Raw genomic sequence first — 12,404 nt, 5'->3', positions numbered from 1 at the left:
GTATGGAAATGCAATAGATTTCTGTATGTTAATTTTGTATCCTGCAACTTTACCGCATTCACTGATGTGCTCTAGAAGTTTTCTGGTAGCATCTTTAGGGTTTTCTATGTATGAAAGTCTCTCAGTCATGTCTGACTCTTTGTGACCCCATAGACTATACAGTCCATGGAATTCTCCTGGCAGAATACTGGAGTGGGTAGCTGTTCCTTTCTCCAGGGGATTTTCCCAACCCAGGGATCAAACCCAGGTCTCCCACATTGTGGGCAAGTTTTTTACCAGCTGAGCCACCAGGGAAGCAAATATAGTGTTATGTCATCTGCAAATAGTGACAGTTTTACCTCTTTTCCAAGTTGAATTTTTTTTTTAAATTTCTCTTTCTTTTTTGACTGCCATGGCCAGGACTTCCAAAACTGCACTAAGTAAAAGTGGCAAGTGTGGACATCCCTGTCTTGTACCTGATCTTGGAGGAAATGTGTTGAGTATGATGTTTACTGTGAGTTTGTCATAAATGGCCTGTATTATGTTGAGATATGTTCCCTCTTTTCCCACTTTTTGGAGAGTTTTTATCATAAATGGATGTTAAATTTTATCAAAAGCTTTTCTGCATTTATTGATATGGTCATATGACTTTTATTCTTCAGTTTGTGAATGTGGTATATATTACACTGATTTGTAGATATTGAAAAATCTTTGTATCCCTGGGATAAATACCACTTGATCATGGCATTTGTTTTTCAGTCACTAAGTCGATTTTACTCTGCATCCCATGAATTGTAGCATGCCACGCTTCCCTGTCCTTCACTATCTCCCAGAGTTTGCTCAAACTCATGTCCACTGAGACTGTGATGCCATCCAACCATCGCATCCTCTGTCGCCCCCTTCTTCTCCTGCCTTCAATCTTCCCCAGCATCAGGGGCCTTCAGTCAGTTCTTTGTATCAGGTGGCTGAAGTATTGAATTTTTGGCTTTAGCATCAGTCCTTCCAATGAATAGTTAGGGTTCATTTCCTGGTTTGATCTTGCAGTCCAAGGGACTCTCAAGAGTCTTCTCCAGGACCACAATTCAAAAGCAGCAGTTCTTCAACACTAAACCTTCTTTATGGTCCAGCTCTCATATCCATACATGACTACTGGTATATAATCCTTTTAATGAATTCTTGGATTCAGTTTGCTAATATTCTGTTGAGGATTTTTCATCAGTGATATTGGCCTGTACCAATATTTTGGGGAGTACCTTTGTCTGTTTTCTGTATTAGGGTGATGGTGGCTTCATACCATGAGTTTGGAAGTGTACCTTTCTCTGCAGTTTTTGAAATAGTTTCAGAAGGATAGTTGTTAACTTTTCTCCAAATGTTTGGTAAAATTCATGTGTTAAGTCTTCTGGTCCTGGACTTTTGTTTATTGAAAGTTTTAAAGTTACAGGTTTAATTTCAGTACTTACAATTGGTCTGTCATATTTTCTATTTCTTCCTTGTTCATTCTTGAGAGATTGTACCTTTTTAAGGATTTATAAACCTGGGACCTGGGTCTCCTGCTTTGTAGGCAAATTCTTTACCGTCTGAGCCACCAGGAAAACCCAGCAGTCTCTTGTGGTCCTTTGTATTTCTGCAGTGTTGGTTGTAACTTCTTTTTCATTGCTAATTTTATTGATTTGGGGCTTCCCTGGTGGCTCAAACAGTAAAGAATCTGCCTGCAGAGCCTGGTTTGATTCCTGGATCAGGAAGATCCCTTGGAGAAGGGAGTGGCTACCCACTCCAGTATACTTGCCTGGAGAATTCTATGGACAGAGTAGTCTGATGAGCTACAGTCCATGAGGTCACAAAGAGTCAAACACAGCTGAGTGACTAACACTTTCACTTTATTGATTTGGACCCTTTCCCTTTTTTCCTTGTTGATTCTGAGTAAAAGTTTATCAATTTTGTTTATCTTTTCAAAGAACTAACTTTTAATTTTTTGATTTTCTGTTGTTTTTTAGTGTCTACTTCATGAGACTTATGAATTCTTTCCTTCTACTAATTTTGGGTTTTGTTTATTCTTCTCTCTCTAGTTGCTTTAGGTATAAGATTAGATTGTTCATTTGAGATTTTCCTTGTTTCATGATATAAACTTATATCACTGTAAACTTCCCTCTTAGAGCTACTTTTAGCAAATAAAATTCTATTCAATTAGAAAATGAACAGATTGTGATTGAAGTTTGAAATATTAAGATCTAAGGCTATGGTAATGTTTATCCTTTCTTGTCTTTAAATTGCTAAAGTTTTTTCTTTTTTTTTTAAATTTTATTTTATTTTTAAACTTTACAATATTGTATTAGTTTTGCCAAATACCGAAATGAATCCGCCACAGGTATACCTGTGTTCCCCATCCTGAACGTTAAACTACAGAAAGATAAAAACAGTGATACTAAAATCTCTTGAAAATCTCATCAGCTGTCCTGTGTATTAATGAAACTGAGGTTTTCCATTTTTAGGAGATGTCATGTAGTAGAATGGGACCTGAGGGTGTAGAGGACCAAGAATGATAAAGTCCAGTGAAAAGGAGCTCTTCAGTATAATCTTAGCTGATAAACTCTCTGGTCCTAATAAGTCTTGTCAATTGCTGATTGACTTGCCTTTCTTTCCTTGGAACTTTTTCTGCAGCTCATGACCTTTTTTGCTTTTATTTTTCACTTTTCTCATCTCTCGTTTATACATTTTGGCAAATGAAATGATTGTGTCTTTCCTGTAGTTATCACAAGTCATGGGTTCACATAGAATGTTTTAACCTCAGTTCAACAGAACAGAAAACTGCATTTTCACTCCACTATCTTTTTCAGCAGAAGTATCTTCCATTGGAAATACTACAAAACAAAATTTCATTCCCAGAATAGTACTTAGTCTTCAGAAAGTTGCGTATAAAAAAAGGCAGGATGAATAAGTGTCTTTGAATCGAAGGTTCTTAGCATTTTGATACCATTATATTTTATGATATGTTCTTATTTATAGATTTTAAAATATTAGTTGTAACTTGCTGTAGATATAGTCACAATAGGATATAAATTAGGTATAAAGTTCCTCTTAGGGCAAAAACATTAATTTTCTGCACTGTAGGAAATTATGAATTCAAAAACTGAAATGTTGTTTAAAAATATTTGAAAAAATCATTTTTTAATAAAATTGATAGTGAAACTGAAAATCGTTTAGTGTGTTACATAGTAGTATGATGACTGTAATCACAGTAAATGAATAGTTGGTGATGTCATGGTGGCCCAATAGATGTGTTATAGAAAGGGTCCTGTGAATAGCAATATATAACTTCAGTGATATCATAGTAGCCTATATTAAGTATGAATTATGATGACTTGATTCTTTTCATGATTTGACAGATGCCAACTGGGTATATGCATTTCAATTATAATTACACAAATATGTAGAGATGTGTAATGCTAAAATGTTTAATTATTTATGCACTAAGGTTAATACTAAAAATTCACAATTTAAAGTTCTGAAATGTATCTTTCATAGAAAATGCCAAGAAGTGATTTTTTATTAAATTTACATATATTTAAAAAATGAAATTATTAAAGATGTGTGTGTGCTTGTGCTTAGTCACTCATTTGTGTCTGACTTTTTGTGACCCCATGGACTGTAGCCCACCAGCCTTCTCTGCCCATAGTATTTTCCAGGCAAGAATACTGGAGTGGGTTGCCATTTCATCCTCTAGGGGATCTTCCTGACCAGAGACTGAACCTGTGTCTCTTGTGTCTCCTGCATTCCTGGCAGATTCTTTACCTGCTGAGCCATCAGGGATTATTGTAATAATATATAATGATAGTGAGGAAAATGGTTATATAAATGCTGTGTCTTATTAGCAGGAATATTTATTTTGAATTCCTCTCAATTTTAGCATGCAGTGGTTTATGCCATATTTATTATTTATAAATTAATTTGCAATTATAAATTTATTAGTTATAGTTATGGTATTTTATAGCTATATAATATACACCATGATTCACTTTTATTAAAGTATGTTTTCTGTTTTTCAGAAAAGAAAAATTGAAGTACTGATATTATGTTTCAGTGATATGTGTTAGCCTTATTAATCTAAGAACCCAATAATTTTTGAAGGATGCAGTGAAAAATATTCCATTATCTTTCATTTTGTATTTATAAGACTAAAACTTGCATCCTAGATCTGCTTAAAACTCATGCTTATTCTTTTAAATAATTTATAGGCTAGAGAATGAAATGCTCTATAATCTATTTAAATAATCTCCTACTAATAGATTATAGATTAGTGATTATCTGCAGAAGGGTAAATAATGCAATACTTAATAGAGCAGAAGACAGCAACAAGAGTCTTTTATACCTGTCCAAGGCATATTGATCAGTCCTGGGTGTTCTTTGGAAAGAATGATGCTAAAGCTGAAACTTCAGTACTTTGGCCCCCTTAGGCTAAGAGTTGACTCATTGGAAAAGACTCTGATGCTGGGAGGGATTGAGGGCAGGAGGAGAAGGGGACGGCAGAGGATGAAATGGCTGGATGGCATCACCGACTCGATGGACGTGAGTTTGAGTGAACTCCGGGAGTTGGTGATGGACAGGAAGGCCTCGCGTGCTGTGATTCATGGGGTCGCAAAGAGTTGGACACGACTGAGCGACTGAACTGAACTGAACTGAAGGCATATTGTCACGTTGTGAAGTTTTAGTGAAGTATTTAATAGTTTATTTGGAGGGATTTGAAGAAAAGTGAGAAGAACTGAAATGAAATTATAAGATACAAAGGAAAATTAATTGAAAAAAAAAAGAAAAAAATTTGGTCTGGGACTCACTTCTCACTGCCCTGGAGAAGTTAATATTTGAGCCAATATATAATATTCCCCTCTCTTTTGATTTGTTTGTGTGTTACTCACTCTGAGGAATGAATTTGTCTCTGTGCTTCTGCCACTGTTTCTTTGACACTGAGATGTATTATAAGACTTTATTTTCAACTTTCCCTTACTTTAAACCTTTATATTTTTTTGAAGCCTTTCAGTATCTCTTTTTGTCTCCCTCTCTCTTTTTTTCTATTTCTGTCATTGATTTTCTTTGGACTTATCTCTATGTTTCATGGCTTACAGATAAATATATACTGCAGATGTAAATTATTATTGCTGGATAGATTAATGTTGAGCCAATAAAATATCTTTCCCCATTAATAAATGGATTATTTCAATTACTTTTCTCAATAGTCTTCCAATCCTTTCTGCATTTTGCACTCAATGATATTGATATTCAGAAATATTAAAGTAGCAGTCTAAAATTTTACTCAGTAGATGGAAAAACTGAGTTAGGTACAGCTGTTTTCTTGAAAAGATTATGTGATTTCTATGAGAGAAATTTAACTTTTATTTACTCAGATCCTGGTGTTCTGGGTATTTTTTAACCAGTGTAAAATATGTAGCTCTCCATAGTATCAACCATATTATTTTAATAATCACTCAAATACTGATATGCTTTCATTGTTAGAAACTATTTTATTTTCAATTAGGGTGCAATTATTTTCTTTTAGATTAAAATAATACATTTTTTGAATATATGTATATTCACTTAAATGGCATTTTATAATAAATAATTTAAATTGTGTATCTGTACATTACCATTTTGGCAGCTCTTCCTTTCTTTTTCAGCTCAGTAATGTTAATTATTCTCATTCCTTGGTTTCTAAATTAAATGAAAATCAAGATACTTTCAATCCATCATATGATACAGCACAATCTGGACCATTATTTAAAAGATTAAACAGGTAAGCAAAGATGTTGAAGGTAATAAAGAACCTGTAGCATTTGTTTCTTAAATTATTAATTTGCTTTTAACAGACACAACTATTTTTAGTTAGAGATGTAAACATACCTAAATATTACTGCTAGAATAAAAACACTATCAATAAAATATAGTATTTCATTAAATCACTTTTAAATAATTATTGTCGAATTGACCTTTAACTAATTTATTTAAAAAAATATTTGGGGCCAAGGTGTTTTGCACCTGTTTTATAATTTCCATGAATTACTAGTTTCCTTTACTGTGTCATATCGTATTAACTTCTTTTTCATATCTGGTAGTTGATCAGTGCCCTATTTTTATTTTCTAGATGTCTGTATATAAACCCTAGTTCTTTTTTTTTTTAATCCATTGAAATTGTCAAACCAGTTTGAATTATTTCTTGTTAATTGTGATGAGAAACCTTGACTCTGCAGTCCTATCCAAGTCTTCATATTAATAGATAGCACCACTATTCACTCAGTTGCTTAAGCCAAAATAAAAGTTGTCCTTGATTTCTTCCTTTTCTTTATCTCTCAATATACATTGCACCAACAAAGTATTGTCATTTCTGCATTCTAAGAAACCTTAATATTATTTACTTACGTTTTCATCTCTAATGGTTCCATCCCAGTCTAAGCAAACACTGCTTCTTGCCTGGAGAATTGTAAAAGCCACAAAACACTACTTTTTTCTCTTTGTTCTGAGATTTTTCAAAAACAACTTTATTAATGTATAATCAACATATAACAAACTGAACTTACCTAAAATGTGCACTTTGGTAAGTTTTGGCGTATTTTAAAAATAATGAACTTACTCATCATCTCCTGTAGTTTCTTGGGCACCTTTGTAAATCCATTCTTCTGGTCATTTCACATCACTTACTCCCATCCCAAGGCAACCGTTGATGTGATATCTGTTACTATCGATTAGTCTGTAAGTGGCATTATACAGTATGTTTTCCCATTTTTGGTTTTTTTTTTTTTTTTTTCACTCAGCATAATTACTTTGAGATTCATCTTTGTTGTTTATTGTGTGTTCAGTAAATCCATTTCTTTTTATTGCTGAGTAGTTTTCCATTGTATGAATATAGCAAAATTTATTCATCTGTTGATAGACAGTTGTTTTTTTTCCTTCCAGTTTTGGCTATTCCAAAATGAAGCTGCTATGAACATTGATGTTGAAATCTTATTTGAATATATGTTTTCATTTCTGTTGGGTAAATATCTACAGGGCTTCCCTCATAGCTCAGTTGGTGAAGAATCTGCCTGCAATGCAGGAGACCCAAGTTTGAGTCCTGGGTTGGGAAGATTCCATGGAGAAGGAAATGACAACCAACTCCATATTCTTGCATGGAGAATCCCATGGACCAAAGAGCCTGGCAGGCTACAGTCCATGGGGTCGCCCAAGAGTCAAACACGACTTGGCGACTAAACCACCACCAGATATCTACATATGGAATGGCTAGTGTATGTTTAACATTTTAAGAAACTGGCAGACTTGTTTCCCAAGTGATTTGTGTCATTTCTACATTCCCATCAGCAAAGAATGAGAGCTCCATTTGCAGTACATTCTTGACAACACATGGTATGGTTAGTCTTTTAAAATTTATGCTACTTTAGTCAACATGTACTGGTATCTTATTGAGATTTTAATGATGTTGGCATCTTTTCATGTGCTTACTAATCATTTATGTATCTTTGGTGAAATGCTTAGCCTTTTCATTTTCTTAATGGTGTCTTCTTGACACCAACCTTTTTTTTTTTTTAACAAAGGTTTTAATTTTGATGAAATGCAATTGGTTAATTTTTTATTTATGAATCATGCATATGGTGTCAAAGCTAATGAATCTTTGCCTGAGGCAAGGTTATGAAGATTTTCTGTTCTGTTTACTTCTGTCTTGTGGTTTTCAATATAACATTTTCCACTTTGAGTTAATTTTTTATGTATGGTGTGAGGAACATTAGGATATGGTGTGATGAAATAAGGAACTGATTTCATCATTTGCATTTATGGAAAGAAAAGAATATCTTTACCCCATTGAGTGCTTTGAGACGTTTGTTAAAAATTAATTGACAAAAGTATAAATTATTTTCCCCCGTAATCTCAGTTCCATTCTATTGAAAAATCATGTCTGTTTTTATGTTTGTCACACTGTCTCAACTACTAAAGCTTTACCATAAGTTTTGAAATTGGGAATTGTATTAGTCCTCCAATTTATTCTTCTTTTTCAAAAATGTTTTAGCTTGTCTTAGTCCTTTGCATTTTCATATGAATTTTAGGATCAGCCTGTCCATTTCTGGGGAAAAGGATGTTTAATTTGATTTTTATAGGGATTGTTTTGAATCTTTAGACCAATTTTGGGAAAATTTTAACATTTTAACAATAGTGGCTCTTCTAATCCATGAACATGAAATGTTTCTAGTCAATTTTTGTCATATGTATGTCATAAGAGCTTTATTCTTAATAGCCCCAAACTTGAACTAACCTAGATGTCCATTAAGAATAGAATATTATATGATATTCATATAATGGAATAGTACACAGAAATGAAAAAAGTGAGCTACTAATATATGTCATAGCAAGCAAGAATATGCATAAATCTCAACACAAAAAGAGAATCATTGTATAATTTAATTTATATGACATTCAGACAGCAAGCAGAATAGTGGTTACTTTGAACTTAGAGGGCACGAGAGAACTTTCCAGTGTACTTGAAGTGAGCTTTTCTTTCTCGTCAGCTTTATTGACCTATAATCTGATGAATAAAAATTGTATGTATTTAAGTTGTCTGCTCTGATGATTTAATAGGCATACACATATTCAAATGATTACCACGATCAAGCTAATTGACACATCGATCACCTCACATAGTTATCATTATTATATGTATGGTGAGACCATTTAAGATCTATTCTGTTAACAAATTTCAAGAGTAAATGTAGCATTAAGACTATAGTCACCGTGTTGTACAGATCCCCAGAGCTTATTCATCTTGTGACTGGAAATTTGTACACTTGGACCAATATCTCTCCATTTCCCCCGCTTCCTCAGCCCCTAGCAACCATGATAGTACCCTCTGCCTTTTTTAATTTGGGATTCTACATTTAAGTGAGATCTTACAGTATTTTTCTGTGTCTGGTTATTTCACTTAGCGTAATATTCTCCCTGTTCATTCATGTTGTCATAAATAGGAGAATTTTTATTTTTAGGGATGAATAATATTCCATCTTACTTAACATCCTTTTTTTTCTCAGTAATTACAATAGTTTTCTATGTAATGAAATTAATTACAGTAGCTTTCGATAAGCCTCATGTTTATATTGTTAAGTATTTTATTCTTTTTATGCTGTTATGAATGGAATTATTTTCATTAAAAAAATTTTTTTGAGGTATAGTTGATTTACACTTGTTAATTTCTGCTGTATAGCAAAATGACACAGTTAAACATATATATTTCTTTTTCATATTCTTTTCTGCTATAGTTTATTACAGGTTATTGAATATAGTTTCCTGTGCTATACAGTAGGACCTTGTTGTTTATCCATCCTATATGTAATAGCTTGCATCTACTAATCCAAAACTCCTAATCTTCCTCTCCCCCAAACCCCACTTGGCAACCACAAGTCTGTTCTCTATGTCCACGAGTCTGTTTCATAGATAGGTATGTTTGTGTCCTATTTTAGATTCTACGTATAAATGATATCATATGGTATTTGTCTTCCTCTTTCTGACTGACTTTGCTTAGTGTGATAACATCTATGTCCATCCATGTTGCTGCAGATAGCGTTATTTCATTCTTTTTTATGGCTGAGTAATATTCCATCATATAGATTTAATATATATCTTTTTATCCATTCCTCTGTCAGTGGACATTTAGGTTATGTCCATGTCTTGGATACTGTAAATAGTACTGCTACAAATATAGAGGTGCATGTATCTTTTGAATTATAGTTTTATCTGGGTATATGCCCAGAAATGATATTGTTGGATAATATGGTAATTCTATTTTTAGCTTTTTAAGGAGCCCCTCCATACTGTTTTCCACAGTGCTGTACCAAATTAAATTCCTTCCAGTAGCAAAGGAGGGTTCCTTTTACTCCACACCCTCTCTAGCATTTATTTGTAGACATTTTAATGGTGGCCCTTCTGACTGGTGTGAGGTCAGAAGTTTTGATTTGCATTTCTCGAATAGTTAGAGAAACTTTTCATGCACCTATTGGCCATACATATGTCTTCTTTGGAGAATTGTCTATTTAGGTCTTCTGCCCATTTTTGAATTGGGTTATTTATTTGTTATTGAATTATAAGAGCTGTTTCTCTATTTGGGAAATTAATCCCTTGTCAGTTGTATCATTTGCAAATATTTCCTCCCAGTCTATAGGTTGTCTTTTCATTTTGCTTATGGTTTCTTTTGCTGTGCAAAAGCTTGCAAGTTTGATTAGATCCCATTTGTTTATCTTTGCTTTTATTTCTGTTGCCTTGGGAGACTGACCTAAGAAAATACTGGGTAATTTATGTCAAAGAATGTTTTGCCTGTGTTCTCTACTAGACATTTTACAGTGCCTTGTCTTGTATTTAAGTCTTTAGGCCCTTTTGAGTTTATTTTTGTGTAATTTGGAAGGGTGTGCTCTTAATCTTAACTTCATTGATTTCTGTGTAGCTAACTTTCCCAGTACTACTTGCTGAAGAAACTGCCCTTTCCCCATTGTGTATTCTTACCTCCTTTGTCAAAGATTAACTGTCTGTAGTTGCATGGGATTATTTCTGGGCTGTCTACTCTGTTGTATTGATCCACATGTCTGTTTTTGTGACAGTCACATGCTGCTTTGATTTCTACAGCTGGGTAGTATTATCTGAAGTCTAGGAGAGTTACGACTCCTGCTCTGTTCTTTTCCTCAGGATACTTTGGCAATTCTGGGTCTTCTATAGTTCCATATAAGTTTTAGGATTATTCATTCTAGTTCTGTGAAAAAATATCATGGGTAATTTAATAAGGATCGCATTAAATCTGTAGATTGCTTTGGATAGTATGGCCATTGTCACAGTATGGATTCTTCCAACCCAAGAACCCATTTCTTTGAATTATCTTCAATTTCTACTGTTAATGTTTTGTAGTTTTCAGATGTGTCTTTCACCTCCTTAGTGAGGTTTATTCCCAAGCATTTTTTGATGCAGTTTTGCAAGATAATGATTTTTTTCATGTTCCCTTTCTCTTATTTTATTGTTAATGTAAAGAAATGGAACCAATTTCTGTATATTAATCTTGTATCCTGCTACTTTGCTGAATTTATTAGTTATAATAATTTTTGTATGGAGTCTTTAGTGATTTCTATATATAATCTCATGTCATCTTACCATCAAGTGGTAAATTGACAATTTTGCTACTTCCCTACCAGTTCAAATACCTTTTATTTCTTTTTCTTGTCTGATTGCTGTGGCTGGGACTCCCAATACTATGTTGAAGTGAAGTGATGAGAGTGGGTATCCTTTTTTGGTTCCAGATTTTAGCATAAAGGATTTTAGCCTTTCACCATTGAGTATTATATGAGTCAGACATAAATATTTTGTATTATGTTGAAATATATTCCCTCTCTACCCTTTCATAAGGGTTTCTGTCATGAATTGATGTTGAATTTTATCAATTTTTTTTTCTGTATCATGTGGTTTTTATCTTTTCTTTTGTTGATATATCACATTGATTTGTGTATGTTGAACCATTCTTGTAATTGTGGGATGACTCCAACTTGGTAATCGTGTATGGTCTTTTTTATGTGTTGTTGGATTTGATTTCCTAAGGTTTTGTTGAGAATTTCTACATCTATGTTCATCAAAGATACTGGCCTGTAGTTTTCTTCTTACTGAAAAAACAGTGGGTCAGTAGTGAAATCAAAGAAGAAACTTAGAAAATACCTTGAGGTTGGGTTCTCTGGTGGCTCAGTGTTAAAGAGTCTGCTTGTTAATGCAGGAGACACAGGTTTGATCCCTGGTCCAGGAAGATCCCACATGTCATGAAGCAGCTAAGCCCATGTGCCACAACTACTGAACCAGTGGTCTAGAGGCCAGGAACTGCAACTACTGAGCCTCTATGCTTCAATATGGACTCAGTACTGAAGCCTGCATGCCCTAGAGCCTGTGCTCCACAACAAGAGAAGCCACCACAATGAGAAGCCCATGCCCACAATGAAGAGTAGCTCTGGCTCGCTGCAACTAGGGAAAAGCCTGCACAGCAATGAAGACCCAGCACAGCCAAACATTAATTAATTAATTAAAAAATACCTTGAGGCAAATGACAAAACACAACCTTACAAAATTTATGGAATACAGCAAAAGGTGTTCTTAGAGGGCAGTTCATAGCAATACAGGCCTTCTTTAAGAAACAAGAAAAATCTTAAACAACACAACCCACCACCTATAAAGAATTAGACAAAGAACAAACAAAACCTAAAGTCAGCCAAAGGAAGCAGATAATGAAGATCAGAGGAAATAAAATAGAGATTAAAAACAGTAGAAAAACAATATAACCGAGTTACTTCATTGAAAAGGTAAACAAAGTTAACAAACCTTTGGCCAGGCTCACAAGAAAAGAGAGAAGACCCAAAAAAGGAAAGTAAGAAATGAAAGGA

The 12,404-nt window shown here is 33.9% G+C and overlaps 1 protein-coding gene across 2 annotated transcripts in view; it reads left to right on the top strand.

Annotated features, from left to right (window-relative positions):
* Window positions 1–12,404, top strand: part of REDIC1 (regulator of DNA class I crossover intermediates 1) — an 84,536-nt gene that overhangs the window by 28,338 nt on the left and 43,794 nt on the right. For both annotated transcript variants that reach the window (XM_061416465.1, XM_061416466.1), the window contains exon 6: window positions 5,646–5,761. In XM_061416465.1, the coding sequence (XP_061272449.1) occupies window positions 5,646–5,761 (116 nt within the window). The remainder of the gene's footprint in view (window positions 1–5,645; window positions 5,762–12,404) is intronic.

This window comes from Bos javanicus, chromosome 5 (genome assembly GCF_032452875.1).
Source record: "Bos javanicus breed banteng chromosome 5, ARS-OSU_banteng_1.0, whole genome shotgun sequence".
Lineage (NCBI taxonomy): Eukaryota > Metazoa > Chordata > Mammalia > Artiodactyla > Bovidae > Bos > Bos javanicus.
Note: the sequence above shows the minus strand (reverse complement) of the source record. Positions and strands in the feature narration are given on the sequence as shown.